The 20,315-nt window shown below is 41.7% G+C and overlaps 1 protein-coding gene across 3 annotated transcripts in view; it reads left to right on the top strand.

Annotated features, from left to right (window-relative positions):
• Nucleotides 1-20,315, top strand: part of SLC4A7 (solute carrier family 4 member 7) — a 77,308-nt gene that overhangs the window by 17,958 nt on the left and 39,035 nt on the right. For 2 of the 3 annotated variants that reach the window (XM_040963767.1, XM_040963757.1), the window contains exons 2-6: nucleotides 8,159-8,240; nucleotides 11,089-11,235; nucleotides 13,790-13,928; nucleotides 14,743-14,903; nucleotides 16,018-16,206. In XM_040963767.1, the coding sequence (XP_040819701.1) occupies nucleotides 8,159-8,240; nucleotides 11,089-11,235; nucleotides 13,790-13,928; nucleotides 14,743-14,903; nucleotides 16,018-16,206 (718 nt within the window). Of the gene's footprint in view, nucleotides 1-8,158; nucleotides 8,241-11,088; nucleotides 11,236-13,789; nucleotides 13,929-14,742; nucleotides 14,904-16,017; nucleotides 16,207-19,312; nucleotides 19,676-20,315 lie in introns of all 3 variants that reach the window. The other variant, XM_040963749.1, reaches the window with a different exon arrangement.

Genomic DNA, 20,315 nt, shown 5'->3' with positions numbered 1-20,315 from the left:
GACCCTGCACCCGCGTGGGAGACCCGGAAGAGGCTCCTGGCTTCGGATCGGCATAGCATCGGCCCGTTGCGCTCACTTGGGGAGTGAATCATCGGATGGAAGATCTTCCTCTCTGTCTCTCCTCTCTGTACATCTGCCTTTCCAATAACAAAATAATAAAAATAAATCTTTAAAAAAAAAAAAAAGTGTTACTTGTTTTGTTCCCAGAGTTGTATCTGATTGAAACAGTAAGTAGATTTTTGAAGGGCTGAGTAAAATTTTACTAATATTTAGCATCTGCTGACTTACTGCCTTAGATATTCATTAATAACCACTTGGCATTTTTAGAGAACATGTTCTTTGTTGAAACATTGAAGACCAACCTGTACAGTCTTGTATACCTATCTTCACAGGCACATTTATTCATGAAAAGGCTTTATTTGCGAAACGAAAACATTAATTATGTAACAAACTTTTCTTCACTGACATGTTTGGATGGGGCTTGTAATTTAATTTCATTGTTCCTAATACCTTCTGATTGCCCATAGTAATTAACTGTTCTCTGTTTTCATTTTTTGTGACTATAATAAATATTGTTTATATTTGAATGATTTTGTTTCTACGGAGTAACTACCCAACAAGATGTTGTTATACCAAAACAGACATGCTTAAAATGTGCGCCTGAGTTCCCTCCGACTCCCTCTGCAGGGAGTTTTAAGCAGCTTGCATTCCCATTTGCCAGCAGGAGATCTGTTAAGTTTTATTATTATTTTTTTTTTTTAATTATTTTTTTTAGCATGATAAGTCTTCAGAGCTGAATGCCTAACGAGTTACGGTTCTGCTTTGGTCATCAAGGAAATAAATGGGCCTCCTATTCATCATCTGCTTTTATAGTGTTGTTTTAGCCAAACTCCTTACCTGAGTCCTAGTCAAGCCACGGTGCTGCTGTGATGTTGCACCAGGAGTTGTTTTTTTTTTTTTTTTTTTTTAAAGATTTATTTTTTTTATTATTTTTCATTGGAAAGGCGGATATACAGAGAGGAGAGACAGAGAGGAAGATCTTCCATCCGATGATTCACTCCCCAAGTGAGCGCAACGGGCCGATACTATGCCGATCCGAAGCCAGGAGCCTCTTCCGGGTCTCCCACGCGGGTACAGGGTCCCAAAGCTTTGGGCCGTCCTCGACTGCCTTCCCGGGCCACAGGCAGGGAGCTGGAAGGGAAGCGGGGCTGCCGGGATTAGAACCGGCGCCCATATGGGATCCCGGGCGTGCAAGGCGAGGACTTAACCACTTGCGCCACCGCGCCGGGCCCGCACCAGGAGTTGTTAAAGAAATGGTGTGATGAGTTACATTTTGGTTTGCAGTTGGGGAAATGAAAAGCTTTTCTTGCGCCCCTCTTTGTTTTTCTCTTGGGAGTATCTCCCTTCCCGTGGTTTGATGAAGTGAAGGGTAGACACCTGCCTGACCAGGATGGTAAGCTCGTGTTGTCTCCAGGAGGTGGAACTGGAATTCTGCAAAGAAAAACCCCACATGGCACGCATTTCTCAGGGTCATGCGCATGTGGCCAAGTATTTAGTTGTATCACAGGAAGGGTGGACATTCTCAATATACGTTTGATTTTTGTGTTTATGTAATTTGGCATTGCGGAGGTTTCTAACTGGCATTAAGAATAATTATAGTTGCATAATTAGTAATACCGTATGTTTGATTTACAAAGGATAAAGCCAGTTTGTGAGTCCGCGTGGATATGAACATGGAATAAGCACGAAAGAATATACAGGTTGCTCTTCTAAATAAACTTTGGAAGGGGCAGTTATATTGGAAAGCTGTAACATTTTTGTCTTTGATAACCTAGATTGTCCTGTGAAAGATGAAAGTGTTTTCTTCTTTTTTTTTTTTTTTTTTTAGTATTTATTTATTTGAAAATCAGAGTAGGAGAGAGGGTGGGACAGAGATCTTCCTTCTTTTGATTCTGTCCCCAAACGATTGCAGTGTTTGTGACTGGACCAGGCTGAAAGCAGGAGCCCAGGACCTGACAGGGTTTTCCCATGGGGCGGCAGCAGCCCGGGCTATTGCAGCAGATCCCGCTGCTTTCCCAGGGCGTGTCAGCGTGGAGCTAATGGGAAGCAGAGCATCCGAGACTCTGTGCGCCCGTGAGATGTGGATGCTACAGCTGGGGGCGGGGGGCAGGTAGCTGGCTGTGCTTCAGTGCTGATTCCAGAATTTTAATAAATGCAGTTAGGAATTGTTAATACTTTCTAAATATTTCATTAAACATAGTTGGAGTAGAGGAAAGGCAAGGACTGAAAGGACTAGTTTTGAATCTTAAAGCCTCTGTCTGCTGACTGAAGGACTTGGAAATATTATTTCATGCTTGTCAGATATGGTCAGAGTTGAGACAATTAGAAGAAATGTTAGCTAAATACATATAATACACGTGGTGTTTAGCATAGTTTAGGCACATTGATGATCAATATACGCATTTGAAAATATTTTTATTGGAAAAGCAGATTTAAAGAGAGGGAGAGAAATAAAACATCTTCCATCCGCTGCTTCACTCCCCAAATGGGCACAGTGGCCGGAACTGAGCCGGTCCAAAGCCAGGAGCCTCTTCAGGTCTCCCATATGGGTGCAGAGTATCAAGACTTAGGGTCATTCTGTGCTGCTTTCCCACGCTATAAACAGGGAGCTGGGTGGGGAGTGGAGCAGCCAGAACATGAAATGGCACCAATATGGGATCCTGGCACTTGCCAATTGATCCATTGTGCTGGGCCCTCAATATATGCATTTTAAAATAATACGCTGGAGTAACAGTAGTCTGTTTCTGTTTTACTTTGTTTTTAGTCAGAGAAAGCAGCAACTTTAAAAAAGCAAGTGAGTGATCCCCCTCCTGATTTGCATCTCAGGATGCCGACAGCAGCGAGGGTTGGGCCGGCTGAGGCCCGTGAACGACTCAGTCCAGGTCTGCTGTGAGCGGCAGGTGCGTGGTCACTGTGCCGTTGCTGGTACCCTCCTGGACTACAGGAAGCTGGAGCCGGGGAAGCAGAGCAGGTCTGCTAGGCCAAATGCCTGCCCCTACAGATGTGGTTCTTAAGATTCAGTTGATTGTTAGAGACAGAGTGAAACAGATCTTCATCCACTGATGGACTCCTGCAGCTGGCCACCACGGCAGGGGCTGGGCCTCGGCCGGGTTGGAGCTGTGGTCTTCCACACGTGGCTAGGGCCCAGGCACTCGCGACATTTTCCACTGCTTTTCCGAGGCCCTTAGCAGGAAGCTGGATTGGAAGTCGAGCAGCTGGGACTCTGCCATTATGGCTTGATTTGGCTCTGTTCCAGTCTAGCCCTCAGCTTTACATTTTGTTTGTTTAACAAAGTAAGACTTTGGCGCAGTTAATAGTGAGCATACATATTCACAGAAGATGAGGGTTCGATTCAGAAGTCATAGATCAACGTATTTCATTGTAATGGTGTACAAACTTTTAACTTGAAATGATTTCAAATTTCACATTGTAGCTCATCTTTAAGAAGACTCCTTCAGGAGTTGAGGGAAGTGTCTAAGGGGGGTTTTCCACCTGACCTGAAAAGGAATTGAAACACTCTTCTCTTTTCCAACAGAATATCTATCAGCTTGAGTGTTTAATGTGCTTGAAACAAGTAACAAAATGGGATTCACCAGGAAAGTGGATGTGAAAGTCTAATTCAAATGAGACATTAAAAGAGACTGGCTAAAATATAGAAGAAAGCCATTTTCCCTAAACTTTCTTTTTTTAATATTATTTTTATTGCAAAGTCAGATACATATAGAGAGAGGAGGAGAGACAGAGAAGAAGATCTTCCGTCTGATGATTCACTTCCCATGTGACCACAACGATCAGAGCTGCGCCAATCCGAAGCCAGGAGCCAGGAACTTCTTCCAGGTCTCCCACACACATGCAGGGTCCCAAGGCTTTGGGCCGTCCTCGACTGCTTCCCAGGCCACAGGCAGGGAGTTGGATGGGCAGTGGAGCCGCCAGGATTAGAACCGGTGCCCATCTGGGATCCCAGCACATGCATGGTGAGGACTTTACTCACTAGGCTACAGTGCTGGGCCCTAAATTTTGTTCTTTTTTTTTTTTTTCACTAACCATGTGTTAGTGTGAATATTTTTACAGTCTTACTTCCAGTATGGTATAGACAACAACTTAGTTAAGCCTTTTCAGGTTTTCAGTGATTTTCATAAAATGTCAAGTAATCCGGAGCTCAGATTGAGGAGTACTGCTTCTTTCTGTCTCCCCTTCTTTTGGCTCTTGTCCATATAGATATCTTATTTTTGTCTGTTTAAATCATTACCGTAAAATGATTTGTTATGGTGGTTAGTACAGTTACAAGTGAACTGGCGTAAATATATTGATATAAAGCTGTCTACAGAAAACATATTTGTCTTTTCTGAAAATTAAGTGAGACGTTGTTGAGAACTGGTAAAGAGAAGTGGCCTTGTGTAGTCTCTCCCGCACAGGTCCCTAGAGAGAGTTGCCCTGCGCACTAAGGTTGTAGAGAGGTTTCGGTTGCATCTCTCTTTTACTGTTCTCTCTCCAGACTAGAGAGATGTGTGTGTGACTTTCCAAGTACGTCAGTGCGGTGGCCGTGTGTGAGTTGTAATTACTATCTTGGCAGATTAGGTAACTCGGAAGACAGTGATTGGCTGTGCCGTAGAAGTGACTTAGAAGCGGTCATCTGCACGAAGCACAGTGACCCAGATCAGACGTGCTCACTCGGGGTTCCCGAGTGTGTGAAGGCCCCGCCAGCAGGGCATCGGGGTGCCGCGATGGCGAGGCTTCGGCAGGAGCTGAAGTTACCTGTATGTACTCGGTTCAGAATCTTGTGTTTTGATTTGCCGGTGAATTTGAATTGTTCCAAGTGTGATCACGCAGCTGGAAGAACTGTCAGTCTTAATTAGCAGGCTTAGAATAGTATCATCCTGTGTGTCCTTGGCCGTGGAAGTCACTGGCTGAAGAGTAAATCCTTGCACAGTCAGACATGGTTTGTAGCATCTTTATTCTTTTACAAAATTAATTCTTCTGTTAGTTAATTTCAACTTGTATGGCTTATTTAAATACTGGGAAAGAAACACTTAATAATTCTGTTTTGAAACTAAACTTGTATTTGATACCTGGGTAATTAAGTAGTTAATATTGGATTATACCCGTGTGTCTTAATAGTGGAAAGTTAAATTTGTGATGGGGATCTATCTATAATGGGTATTGTAATAACGGATTTTGTAAACCTCAGGATTTCAAAATGGATAGAGATTGTGGTTTATAGTATATTTTAAAATAGTTGCTTAATGTTTTTCTTAATACTCTGGCTTTAACTTGCTGAAGTTTTTTTGGCTAATGTGACCATGAAAAGTATAAATCCAAGATTTTGCTTTTAGCCAGGATTTAAAAAAAAAGAGGAATTGGTACAATGTGTCACGTCATTATGAAAGATGTTTCTGGCAAAAACTGGCTGTAATTCACATGTATGATTAAATTTTGATTTTTATCTTGTGAATGCAAGCCTTTGTTCATAAGAGATAAAATTATATTGCTGCGAAAAACATTGTCCATGATTTTTTGAAGTACACTCATGTATCTAAAGTTGTGTGGGAATGTTTTGGTTTTAATTTTGTGTTTCAAAGATTTGTTTACTTATTTGTGGGGCTGACGTCATAGCATAGCACGCCAAGCCCCCTGCCGCAGTGCCGGCGTTTCTTACTTGAGCAGGTTCGTGTCCTGGCTGCTTCCTTTCCTACCCAGTTCTCTGCTTGCAGCCTGGGAAAGCAGTAGAGAATGGCCCAAGTCCTTCGGACCCTGCACCCGCGTAGGAGACCTGCAAGAAGCTCCTGGCTCCCAACCTCAGCCAGGCCTTCGCGGTCATCTCAGTGAATCAACAGATGGACGAGCCCTTTCTCTCTGTGTCTCCTTCTGTGTAACTCTACCTAGATAAAACAAATCCTAAAGAACGTAGAGACGTGAATAGGCAGTTGTAGGTTAATGAATCACATAAACGTGTGTTCTCAGTGACCTTGTTCTGTGGTCCGATAAATGAAGAACCGCCATAACTGGCACTCAAAATACTTGGTTTTTGAGTTTTGTTAGTAGTGTGAGCTTAAACTTTGTGCATCTTTTATGGGCACTGGTTTGTGTCCTGGCTGTAACGCTTCTGATCCAGGTCCCTGTGAATGGCCTAGGGGAAAGAGCAGCTGGCCAACAGGGAGGCCCTCTGATGCCCGTGTGGCAGCTCGAGAGGAAGCTTTGGGCTCCTGGCTTCGGTCTCACCTAGTCCTGACTGGAGGGGGCCGTTTGGGGAGTGAATCAGTAGATGTAAGATCTCCTGCCTGTGTTCCCTGTCTGTGACTCTGGCAAATGGGGTGTGTGTGTGTGTGTGTAAAAGAAATATTGCCTTAAGAATGCAGCTTCCAGAAAGTAGATTGACTTGCTCTAAGCTTTACAGGTAATGCTTGCTGGGGGCAGTCTGGGTAAAATATGAGAATATGCAGAGGGCGTCTTTCTACATGTTACTTTGTGCATATATGGCAATATTTTTATGCTATGTGTAAAGATCAAAGGGTGAGTGTATTTTAAGTAAATATAATAAGTATGGTAACAAATATAATGTATATTGTGGAATAAATCGTGATAAAATAGCGTCTAACCTAATTCAAGTTGGCTTTTAGTCTTAGCTGGTTAGTGTTACTAATACATCCGACTGTGTAAATACAGTTGCATGGAAATAAAGAGCTTTGTTTGAAGGTGGAAGTTAACATGTCTTGTTTTGCATCCCCTCCTGACCAGTGTGCAGGCTAAATGAAAGTTTGGAATGGGAGCAGTTAATCCCTTTTAGAACAGACACTAAGCGACCTCTCCAGGTGGGACTTCTTGTTCTGTGTAGACAGAGTTTGTCTTATCTATGTATGTGCCCAGGGGCTAAGTGATACAGCATCACTGAAGGATCCTCAATGAGCATGACTTGGTTAGTGCATGGTGATTCATAATTATTCATCCCCGTGTTTTGCTGATGTCTAATGAAATACAAAAGCTGTGAGGTAGCTGGGTTAATCCTACAGGTCATTGTCTAGCTTTTTAGTCCATTGTGTGAAACGATGTCCCAGTCTGCACAGCCTGTCCCACACCTCTCAGTATGCAGACTTAGCAGGTTGTGTAGTGTCTCTGACCTTGCGGTGTGTGGGTAAGCACCAGCCGTTTGGAGTCATCGATACAAACATGGCTAAGCCATGTGATCTTACAGTTGGACATCCGTGTTTCATTAACGTGCTGTGTCTGATTCTAAATTTTCCATAGCAAATATTATGAGTTGGATTGCAAGGAACTCACATGAGAATGTGATAAAATGCGTTCGGTTTCAAAGATCAGGTGGAGAGAATTTGGACTCCTTCAAGGGTTAGTTTAATGAGAAACAATTGTCTTTGAATTGACTTTGTGTGTAGCCTCAAGCTACAGGCTCAGGCCTGGCAAGGGCCAGCGAGGCCAGATGTTTCCTTGTGCCATTCCAGCAGCCCAGTGGGCAGTGGGCCAGAGGGGGCTGCAGCTGGGTCTGCTTCAACATGGGACTGTGTGCAGGACTTGTGGACGGATGGAGTTTGTTCATTTATGATAGTATCTGCTGGCACCACGTCTTCTTCTGCCTGCTAAGTTCATGGTTATTAATGATTATAGCTGCCTCTGAAACCTCGTCGTTTAGACCTAAAGGCTGAAATTTTACTTTTTCAGTAAATACATTTGTTCATTTTTGTTGTTGTTGGACCAAAAAAAAAAGAGGGGGGAAGAAAATACAAAGGTAATTTTCACAACTGAACTTTGGAATTTTCCTGTAGGTTAAATTTTTGTATGGATTTTTCTTTGTGGGGAAATGAAAAATTCTTGTAAGTTATGTAGGCTTTTGGTTAACATGGATGAAAGTAAGATCACAGACAACCATGAAAAATGTTTGCACTCATTCCTTTCCGCTGTGAGAGTTCTAAATGGCCTGTGGTACGCTGGAAAGCAACGTGGCTGGCTGTGGTAGGGGTTCTGTCTTCAGAGAGAACGCAGCCTGCTCTGCATCTTTTTGGGGGAGGGTGGAGAGCAAGAGGGGGCATTTCCAATGATCTGTCCGTATATATATATCCATGAGTAAATGAGACTTCTTTGTTCTTAGGGTCCTGATGAAGAGGTTGTTGTGGACCTCGGCAAAACCAGCTCTACCGTGAACACCAAGTTTGAAAAAGAAGAGCTAGAAAGTAAGTTTGTCTAAAATAGGTCATTAGGCTTATCAGATTAGATTACTAATTAGTGACTGTTGGTGTCCTTTAAGCTGTACCCTCGCACCCCCATTTGTTGAAGAACAAGGGAGAGCATCTATTTAGAAGAGTGTGCAACACTTGGGTTGAGGTGCAGCAGCCACCCGTGTCACTGTCACCTGCGACAGCATGTTTCCTTGATTAGAAGCTCTTTGCTGAAGGTATTGACATGAGAGAGATTGATGCTTGTGTTTACTTAACCTGGAAAGCGGAAAGGCCATGGTGAGGACGGACACCTTTCAGAAGGCTGTTCCATGTGTGCTCTGAACGCTTTAGAGTGCCAGGCTGGTCAGCTGGAGCACCAAACTCTGGAGCAGACAAGTCACTTCCCACTTAGCTTGCCACCGATTTCTGTTTCGGAATTCACTCTTCCCCCCCACCCCCCCATGGCCTTTTTCTGCGCTAGAAGTCACTTAGAGATCAGGATCCTGCTGTGCGTGTAGTAATTCAGACTCCTCTAAGCTATCCAGCAGTTTTGAGTTCTTTACTCTTCTCGCCTGACCTTGGCACTTGGGAAGAGTGGTGGATATACTTGAGCAGTGATCCTCGGGGGATCGGTGTGGTTATCACAGGAGTAGACGAGATGCTATATGTGTGGGTCCGGTAGCACAGGGGTTAGTTAGATGGATACTTCATTGGCGAGGATAGCTCTGAACACTTGATCAAAGTGAAGTTCTTAGCAACATTTTAAGAAATAAATTACAGGAGAGGCAGAGAGAGAGCAAGAAGGAGCAAGTGTGAACTCTCCCTTCACTCCACATGCTCGCATCGGCTCCCACTGAAGTGAGGAACTGGGAGCCAGGAACTCTGTCCCTGTCTTCATTCAGGGAGTAGGAGCTGGCTGTTGCCTGGAGGGTCTGCGGGGTGGGGGTGGGTTTCCTGACAGGCCCCTGTGACCACCGAGGTGGTGCAGTGATGGTGTTCAGCAACAAGAACCACCGGAGACAGCCTGATCGAGCATGTCCGTTTATTGTAATACGAGCATAAACCTATATATACTAAGAAAGGGGCGGGCAGAAGGGCGCCTCCTGACAGTTCTCCCACCTAACAAAGGCACTGTAATTAGCTGGAAGGCCTGTCTTACCTCTTTAGACCCTCTAGTCCTATCATATGTCACATAGAACACTAAGTGCTAGCAGACAGGCTGTGGGTCCCGAGTAGGCTGGCAGGTTACACGGACCGCACCTGACATAGCAGGGATCCAGGGTGATCTTCCACGTCAGGGTCCACGTTAACAGGAAGTTAGAGTCAGGAACTGGAGCAGAGTCCAGCCCCGGCATTCTGACGTGGAACTTGAACGTTCTAACTGGTGTTTTAACCTGCACTGTCGACGCTTTGATAGCTTTCATGTATTTATAGTCTCATACAGTCCCCTTAAAGTTAGAATTGTCTTTGAGAAATTTCTTTGCGTTGGGTCATTGATCCATTGCCATTTTGACTTTTTCTTTAAACTGACTTTTAAAACGGGCATTAAAAGTTGAGGATTATTAGAACTTTTAAAAAGGAACCTCCATTTGCCTAGGAGATTATGGTTAGGGCCTGGCAGTTACAACAGCTAGGATAAGTCAGGATTTTTAGCTAATTGATGCATTTAATCTGCTACTTGTCATTCAGTGGAAACTCTCACATATTTCTGTCTTAGTACATGAAGGAAGGAGGTCCTTGAACATGTTCTTGGTTTCCTCGGGTTAACCAGGGGCCTCAGCTCTGCAGACCTGACACACATCTACATTTTGCTGTCAAGTTTGAGGGAGAGAGAGTGATTAGGGGCTGGGTGGAAGTGTAAGTGAAAGAAACAGAGCAGAGGACTCCAAAGACAGCCATCAAGGACTTCCGGTCTATGAATTCCGTTGTGTTCCCTGCTTCATTTATCTAGCTGTTTCTCAACTGAAGACTCACAGAATTTATCTTTATCTTGGTTCACTGGGGCTTGTGTGCCAGGACTCATTAGTGCTAATTGGAGGGACAACTTTATAATTCCCAGAGCACAGTGATGGGAATCTGACTCTTTAATTTCCACTTGTCTTGGTGTTTGGAAGGAAATAGTTTCACTAAAATAAAGTGGTAAAACCACTAAGGTTTCTTCTTATTATTATTGTTTTTTCAAGGTTTATTTATTTGAAAGGCAAAGTTTTAGAGACAAAGAGGGTGGCCTTCCATCAGCTGGCTCACTTCCCAAATGGACACAACAGCCAGGGGTGCGACGCAGGAGTTTCTGTTGGGTGTCCCATGTGGGTGCAGGTGCTCAAACACTCTGGCTCTTCGCATTGCTTTCCCAGGTGCATTAGAAAGGAGCTGGATCAGAAGTGGAGCAGCTGGGCTTTGAACTGGTGCCCATATGGGATGCCAGTGCTTCAGCTACCAGCCTAACTGGCCATGTCACACCACTGTTCCCTCCTTTATTATAGGGTTTTTTTTAATTGAGCTTTAATTTACATAATATATAATGTGCCATTTTAAAGTGTACAGTTCACTGTTTTTAAATGTATTATACAACTATTACCAACTCTGTAATCCCAGAAGGTGATTCTGTTTTGGTCAAAATGCAGTCAGAGTGATATATCTGCATACAGTAACTCTTTATCCAGGCACACACTTTTCTATGATTTAATTGGAGCATTTGGATCACTTACATTTAAGATATCCCTTAGTAATTTGGGCTTTATTGATTTTGAGGTTTCCAAAACCTTAAAAAGTTGGTATTTGCAGGGAGTTGTGATGCGCTTCCTGTGATTGTTACTTTTCCCCCTTTGGGATATCAGTAATGTGTTTCTGAACCTTGTCCTAGGCCATCGAGCGGTGTATATTGGTGTTCACGTCCCGTTCAGTAAAGAGAGCCGGCGGCGTCACAGGCATCGTGGACACAAACACCACCACCGGAGGAGAAGAGATAAAGACTCAGACAAAGAGGATGGACGGGAATCTCCCTCTTATGGTGAGACCAAGAGCAGGTTCCCTGTCGGTCGGGCCTGGGTCATGGGAAAGCATCTAGTTTTATTAACTGAGTCTTTTCAGGTCACTCTGTCTTCAGTGCTTTAGACACACGTGTTGGGGAGTGCCATTCAGTGTTGGGATGCTTTTCAACAAGAAACATTTGATTCCTAGGTTAAGATCTCTTTGGTATAAGTGAAAAAAAAAAAGTTAGGGAATTGGTTTTTTGGATTTTTTTTCCATCTTATTCCAGACTTGGAACTGTGAAAGGTAGGTTTTGCTATTTGATTTCCAACATAGCAGGATTTTATTTCCTTTATATTTGTTGCTTACATACCCTGTGAACCAACGTCTGGAATCCTGAAGCCGGTGGCAGGGATTTTCCCCCTTTATAAACCATGTTTTGTGACTATGAGGTATTTCCATTAGCCTGAATTATAGTATCTGTGCCCAAAGGAGGACCGTGATTGGATAGAGCTATTGACAGAGGACAGAGCAGGTCTGTCTTTTTTTTTTTATTACTATTTAAAAAAAGAAAACTATGGAAGAGAGAAAAACAACATTTAATGAAGATTAATAGAAGTGATAATCCACTTGGCTGGCATAAAAGAATGGGCCAGTATAGTCCACTCTTGCCTCATGAGCCTTACTAGGTGTGTGTTTTGTAGTAAAGTTACTGTATGAACCAAAACCCCTGTAGGTCCTAGTGCGCTTTGCTGAAGGCAAGTTTCTGTGAAGAGGAAGAAGAACGAAAAATTACTGTCTTGATTACAGTTCTAACACGAATGTAAGAAAGAAAATATTAGTGTTGTAGTAAAATTGGGTAAGTTCTGTGCTAAGCATTCTACTTTATGCATTCTCAGCATTTTTGAAAGATTATTTTCAGTTTATGGCCCAGGAAATTTGAACTCAGAAGGCCTAGATTATGAAAATGTTTAAAAACCTCCTCTGAGAGAGCCTGCCGAGGTAGTACAGTGTTAAGCAATCACGTATTTCGCAAAGGTCGTGTAGCTAATCAAGGCAAAATGAGCGCTGGGTTTAGAATTGCTAAGTGAACTTTGATGATGCAAATAATTGAGCTATTTATTTTTCTGTTCCCTATGATGAAGTAGTCTGGTTGAGGATATTTTAGACTCTTCCATTAGTGAAGCAGGCCTCCTGCTGTAATTCATACCACATACCAAGTCGCACAATGTTTTATTGAGATTTGCTGAACTGTCATGCTTTTATGTTCAGGCAAATAGATAAGAAGATATTTGACATTTAAATGGAGCGACAATTCCTAGAAAAGATGTAGTCTGCTGAAGTGCGTTTATTTTGGTTTCGGCTACCATTTTGTATTCTAGAATGTACTATGAATGAAATTGACTTCTCCCCTTATTCTAAAAAACACACTACACAGGCCTTTTGCTTCTGGGCATGATGGAATAGTGTAGGATTTGAGGTGTTCATTTCTTGTTTTTATTTTTAAATTATTTTCCTACTGGTTTCTCTTCCCCCGCCCCTAGCTTGATTGAGATATTAATAGAAATTGTATATATTTAAAATCTATATACCATGGTGACTTGGTGATATATGTTAATTCTGTGACTACTTCACATAGCAGACTTCATTTACAATAGCGCATCACTAATCACAGTGAATTTCAGATTCCCATGATATAGAAATCTATAGTTTTTAGAACTAACAGGGGGTCTTTTCTGGGAAGTCATCTGATCGGACAGGAGTCATACTGGAAATAGATGTGATTTCCACTCCTGTCCCCCAGAACAAGCGATTATAGTGATTCCAGGAAGAGGGTCTTGACACAGGGCACTTGGACAGCCATCACAAGCTGGACAAGAGAAGGGGCTTCTATAAGGAAAACAGCCCTACCAACACCTTAATTTTCAGCCTTGAAAGTTGAGCATTGAAGAGCAAGCAAATTATGTTCAAACCATTAACTTGTGGTTTTTATAGCAAAATAGAAAACCTAAACGCTTGCCAACAGAAACAGGAGTTTAAAATGTAAATGTGGACATCAGGAAGAAAAGTCACATGGTCACCTCAGTAGATCCAGCAAGAACAGTTGATTAATGCAGTGAACTCTGCTTCTTGACTCAGTGCTTTGTATTTTTGAATTTCTGGCGTTCTCTTAGCCTTTTGTGTTTTCTGTCTTGTTACTTGTTGCCTTGGCGTTCTGTATTGCTTCTTCCTGTCTTCCTTTAAGAAGTTCCTTTATGCCCCTAACTTTGAGTTCCTCACCAGTTTTTCCTCCCACTGTTTAGCTTCGCTGTATTTTAAATTTTTCTTAAAGTCTAACATTTCCACGTGTTTTTAGTGAGGAGGAAGCCCTGTTGTTGAGAACGGTTGTTCATGTTTTGAAATGTTGCTGGTTTTGGCTTCTTTTTAAATCAGTTATAGACTTGGTTGGACTTGTTTACTCTTTGTATAACAGTTTGTTATTTTTCTGCAAAGAAAGAAATTTTTTTCTGTGATGTAGGTCTTTTTAAATTTTAATTTATTTCTGAGTGAAGTGGGAACAGTTTTGAGTGAATTTCAATGTTTGCTCTGTCAAGATACCCCATCCCAGCGGGTTCAGTTTATCCTTGGCACCGAGGACGACGACGAAGAACACATCCCCCATGACCTGTTCACGGAAATGGATGAGCTGTGTTACAGAGACGGGGAAGACTACGAATGGAAGGAGACGGCCAGGTAATGCTGTTGAGGCTCACTGCCAAGTTGGCTTATTCAGTTTCTTTTGGTAATGACACTGTTAAATTGGAATTATGAGATACCCAGTGCTGTCAGTCAACGAGTAGAGGATTTTCCCCCTGTCCACGTATGGAACTTGTACCTTGAGGTTTTTTTTCCTCATCTCCTATTTCTTTCTGAATAAGCTATTTTATTACTATACAAAAGGATTCATGTTATCAAAGTCTTGCATCAAAGAAGCAAGTTTGAGGAGTTGATGTTTAGCCTAGGGGTTAAGGTACCATTGAGACTCCAGCACCTCACATTGGAGTTTGTAGTTTTGGTGCCCAGTTCTTGCTCCTGCTTTCAACTTCCTGCTGCGCAGTTGCAAGTGGTGGCTCACGTGGCTGAGTTTCTGCCCTCTGTGTGGACGGGCAACTTAATCCAAGGTCCCAGCTTTGACCGTGGCCTGACCTGAGTCACCACAGATAGCAGTAATTCATCACGAGCAAGTTTGCTCTCTCTTCTCTGTCTCTGCCTCTAAAAAAGAATTTGTTATTTTAAAAAAGAAATTTGGGAAAATCTTACATATTTTTTCCTATAATCAATGCAGGATTAAAAGTGGAAGAAAAGTTGCAGTTGTGTTTATTGTTCTTACTGTTGTAATGACTGTGGCAGAGGGGGAGCATCAAGAGGGGAAACTTGTGACTATAGATATTACGGACCCTTAGCTTAACTTGTGAAAATGTGTTGAATGAAAGTTTCTGTTTATTACATTGCAAAGAAGCAAATGAAATCTGTGTTATTTATAAAACATTCTAATGTATTCATTTAGGTGGCTGAAATTTGAGGAGGATGTCGAAGATGGAGGGGACCGATGGAGTAAGCCTTACGTGGCAACCCTGTCTTTGCACAGTCTCTTTGAATTGAGGAGTTGCATTCTAAATGGAACGGTCATGCTGGATATGAGAGCAAGCACTTTGGATGAAATAGCAGGTTACATTATTGAATTTTCTTATGTTTAAGGTGCACTGGAATTAACGAGTTGATTAAAGGATATAGAATATGATCTTAGACACTATTTTAAAAACGGTTGCGCTTCTGTTGCACACGCAAGTTCGAGGAGTAGACCTGGAAGAGTTTTGAGAAGAGATAATTGCATTGGACAGATAACTATAGTATCAAGAAGTACGGAACTACAGCCAGGCGCTCACGTGGAGTCCTCGGGAAATTGAGGGGCTAGAGTGTTTGGGGAAGACCCGTTAACTGCACAACATGAGTAGTGCGTGTAGAGAAAAAGCTTTGAGGAGGAGGAAGAAGGGAATGGGAAGTTCAAACCTAAAAGCCTGGTCAGGCCTGAATCTCAAGAACGTAAACCCTCTGTGCAAATGCCCTTCTGTTGGATGGGGGCAGGAGATGAAGTTGAGTAGTGATGAATTTGAGTGTGCAGCTTTCTTAGTATTTGCACCTGTTGGGGGAAAAAAAAATTCTGTAGTGTTTATGTTTTCAGAAAATCATTTTCAGGCTAAAAAGAGTTCAGTTTTACCTGATTGTTAAATTTGATTATGTGGTACAAATCTTTACAGTGTGAGAATGCTGGCTTTCTTGCTTTACATGAGTGAATGAAAAATTGAATTAGGGCTAGAATTACTGAATTTAGGCATAAGGATCTGTCGTTGGCCCAGCAATTATCTTGTAAAGCAGTATAGTACTTTCAGTAAATATTGTTTAATCCATAGTCTAATGGCTTGATTTACCTTCAAGTTGGTCCTTCCAGTTCTCTTTGATTATTCTTATCATAGTTTTGAAGATTGGACATTTAAAAAGTCTCAAATTGGTACCACTATTCAAGAATATTTATACATGCTTCATAAATTAAAGTCAAAAAATTTCCACTGCAGTAACATTAGTGAAATGTTTCTATAATTTGTTCACTTTTGTTGAATGGATGATATTCGTAGTGTACACCTAATTCAATTTTAAAAGGCGAAAGTTTCCAGAGGTATTGAAGGATCTAATTTTTGTTCTTGAGTTTCACTTGGAATTTGTTTATTCCCATGATGTATGCCAATGTGTTTACTAACAGTCAGTTCTTTTCCCCTTTGACTAGATATGGTACTGGACAACATGATAGCCTCCGGTCAGTTAGACGAGTCCATCAGAGAGAATGTGAGAGAAGCCCTTCTGAAGAGGCACCATCACCAGAACGAGAAAAGATTTACCAGTCGGATTCCCCTGGTTCGATCATTTGCAGATATAGGCAAGAAACATTCTGACCCTCACTTGCTTGAAAGGAATGGTGAGATAAGTTGTGGCATCCAATTTTTGATAACAGTTCTACTCTAACAGCATTCCAGTATGTTGTAATTAATACCTTGGGAAAGCAAAAATGGTTTTGCCGAATAGTTGGCATCGACCATTTTACACTCTTTGGAAATTTTCCCTTAACACCAGCGTTACTTGTGCCTTTGAAAAATGCCAGTTCGGAAATACCTTTACAGCATGGCAGAATGCGGAAGAAATCCTGTGGATGCAAAAAATGAATCCCGCACTATGCTGTGGTGGTATAAACGGACTCTACCTCTGGAATATTGACATTTTCAAAAGCTTGTGGAAAATAGAATTACAAACAAGCTTGTGTTGGTTGGACACAGGTTTGAACTAGCTGCATATTTTTTCACGTATGCGTACATTTCAGAATTGCAGCAGAATAAGCTTGCCTGTTAATTCTGTTCCTCCGTGAATGTTTTGAAGTACCCTAGTTTTGAAATATTATCTTCATGCCTGATCCTCTTTTTTTTTTCTTTTTGTTTTTATTCATGATTTCTTTTTGAATAGTTGATTGAAGAGGCATAAATTATCATCTGTAATTTGTTGTAAACTTTTGAATTCTAAATGTTAGGTGAGCCTTTATATATATATATATATATATATATATATATATATATGTATGTATGTATGTATTAGATTTTCCCTGGTGATACTTTTTAAATCTTTAAGAATTTAAAATCTTTAAAAGAAAAGAAAAGGTTGAAAAATGCATTTGCTTCTGCACTCGCATACACACACACACACAGAAAGAGATACTTCACGTGCTGGTTTATTCCGTAAGTGTCTGCCACAGCCTGCTCTGGGCCAGGCTGAAGCTGAGAACCCAGAGCTCAGCTCGGGTCCCCCCCAGAGATGGCAGGAACCAAAGCACTCAAAGTGTACCTGCTGGGAAGCTCAGGCTGGGGGTGCAGCTGGGATTTGAACCCAGACACCGGTGTGAGATCCAGGCATCTCAAAGGTTTTGTTAACTGTTGTACTAGACTCCTGCCCCATCAGTGAGTCTTTGTTGTTGTTGCTTCCAAAATATATTTTATTTTCTTTCCATTGGTCTCATATACTTTATTACTGTTGTTGTTATTTTGGTGATTTTTGCTGTACTCTGAGAGCACCTCACTTGTTATCTTTGCAGTTGATGGTGGCTCAGACCCAGGTCAGCACGGTCCAGGTCTGCACTCTTCAAGTTCACTCATGTAGACTACAGGAAGAATGTTTTTGTATTGTTTGCCTCTGGCACTGTCCTAAGACTAGCACACTTGGAAATTTTGCCTTTTCTTATTTTCCTCTATGTTAGGCAGAGAAATGTTTCGCTAGGATACTGTTTTGTCTCTTAAGGACTACTTCTTTGATGGGAAAACCGAGTGCAAAAGCTCGCGATCGCTCAGGAGGAGCCCTGTAGCTTCTCGGGGCTGTTACCCAAAGCCTGCAGGAGGATTAAAGTGACGAGTGAAGGATGGGATACGGTGTCTTTGCCGTTTTTGAACTAATGACACAGCTGTTAAAAACTGACAGCCACAGCTAAAACTGACCACAATCATCTTTTGGAGCTCAGTGTAAGATACCTAATTCAACAACCATTAAAACTCGCTTTAGTCAGCTTAAGATTATGCCTTGGTATGTTCAAGGAACCAACCATTAGGACTAAGTGAATGTCTCCTCCTGTGGACCTGCGTTCATTTAAAGCAAACTGTAAAGTACCTTTTACTGTTTGTTTGTTTTTTACTTGCTTCATCTTTCACTTGTTATGTGTTCTGTGCTTTGGTGAAATGTCATTCACCCAGTAGGACTGCTCCGCCTTTGTTCCTCAAATGCAGTGAGTGGCTCCTGATATTTCCTCCCATCTTTTTTTGGTTACTTTTAGCAGTAAGATAATGGCTCCTTTTTTTCTTAATTGCTACTTTATAATTTTTTTAAACTTTATCATTAAAAAAAATTTTTTTTTGCATGTAGCTTTTCTTAACAAATTGGCATAAGCTGGTGATGGTTATGGGTGTGACATTCATTTTTTAAAAATGTTTTTTGAGTCTCTGGAGCATGCGGTTTTGATAACTTACACCGTGTGGGAGTTGACTGTTGTAAATTCTCATGCTTTTCCTAAAAGAGGAATGCCGCTGCATTAATCTGCACTTAATAGGAAATATCAAATGTTTTCATTTTCTGAGTGTGCATGACTTTTGGAAATATTCTGGAGTTAGCCTCACTGCTATTGGTGAGGAATATTTCTTACCCGGTTCAAATATTCTACAAAGGATCGTCAGATGGCTCCTGGAAGCTGTGTTTTATGAAAAAAATTAGGCATGGATTTTGACATTTCCTGTCTTCTAATTTCCACTTTTCCATGAACGATTTGAACCCTGTTCATGCATGTATGTGGTTAAATTGAGCTGCTATATTTAGAAATGAGAAGCATTTTTTTAGAGCATCTAAGAATATCTTAGAACAACACTATATTTCCTTTAATGTTGACTTTGTTTCTGTAATCAGAAACGTTTTTATATTTTGCCTTGTTTTTACTGTTGGCTTGAGAGAACCATCAAATAAATGTTGCCCTGGTGACCTTACAACAAATTGAAACCGTTTTTAGGTTAGGTATTGTTAGGTATCATTAATATGGACTTCAGTAATGAGAAAGAAGTTATCTGTAATCTTTTGACATGACGTAAGAAAAAAAATACATTATGCTGTTCTGATAAGTTTTGGTTTGGATTCTGTTAGATTTTTCCTCTTCATTTTTATTTGTACTTGTTTAAGCAGCAACTTTGTGCTGATTTTGGCCCTTTTAAATATGCCACATTGTTGAACATTCTAACTTGTCCTGTTATCCACTAGCAGCCAGCTTTAACATTATTTTGTTTTAATTTCTTATTTGATTTATCTTCAGGGAGCTAATTATAATGCAGATAACCTCCCATTGACTTTCTAACTGTAAGAAGCTGACTTGCTATCGCTGAGCGTGTGCATGTGCCACTGTAGGCCCTTGCTGGTAGGCCTTTACACCACGTGTGATGCTGCTGTCTCGTTGGCCTCCTGCGTTGAACTTCATGGTTTTTTTTTTCCTCCCTTTGTTTTTGTCTCAGGGGAAGGCCTCTCAGCCTCCCGCCACTCTTTGCGAACAGGTCTCTCCGCCTCAAACCTTTCACTGAGAGGAGAATCGCCCTTGTCTCTTCTTCTCAATCACCTTCTTCCTTCTTCGAGAGCTGGAACCCCGGCAGGCTCGAGGTGTACCACCCCAGGGCCCACCCCTCCTGGCAGTCCTCCTTCCAGCCCTGGCACCAGCCGCCCGGCCGCCGCAAGTTCCCAGCAGAGTCGGCCGCAGGCCCCACAACTGCTGGTCACACCTGCCCGTGATGGTATTCCCACAGTAGTAATCCATCCGCCCGAGGAAGACTTAGAAGTGTCGCCAGGCCAGGAGCAAGACGAGAATGTTGGCTTAACTCCAGGCAACTATCCCAAATCTGCCATGTGTGGCGCTTCTGCCTCTGGGTCACTTGCACTGGGAATGCCTTTCAGCACATAACTTCAGCAGCCTACGCAGATCATGCTTTTCATTCATTTTGACTTTTGCATGTATTCTCTTTTTTTTCCCCCCCCCTTATATTGTAGAAAAGAATAGAGTTACTAAAAATTTAGAAGGCTCCATAGATTAGAAGTCCTTTCAGAAATAGTCACTGAGATTTTAGAGGTCAAGACATTTGGTTCAGAAAAATGTGCTTTGTTAAAATGGACATTTTAATTGGCCATGATTTAGTATTAATTTTTGGAACAGTGGCTTTTCTTGCATTTCACTCAGGTGAATGAGTATTACCTTGAACTTAGGTGTAATGAGGTTATTTGCATTTTATCCATTTGAGACTTTTTCTTGGAGGATTGTATTACATTTTAGCCTTTCTAAGAAAAATAGAATCTCATTTTTATCTCTGAGAACATTAAGATTCTGTAATGACTGTGCAGAATCATTATTTCAAGAGTAATGTTATATTTTGGAATGTACTTTAGTCACCTATTATGCAATATCTAGTCTTTATCCAGATTTTCCTTAGTTTGGAAGCAGAGGCCCTGTTCTTCATTTCTTTCTTTGTA

This window comes from Ochotona curzoniae, unplaced genomic scaffold (genome assembly GCF_017591425.1).
Source record: "Ochotona curzoniae isolate NIBS_2020 unplaced genomic scaffold, NIBS_Ocur_1.0 contig_1302, whole genome shotgun sequence".
Lineage (NCBI taxonomy): Eukaryota > Metazoa > Chordata > Mammalia > Lagomorpha > Ochotonidae > Ochotona > Ochotona curzoniae.
Note: the sequence above shows the minus strand (reverse complement) of the source record. Positions and strands in the feature narration are given on the sequence as shown.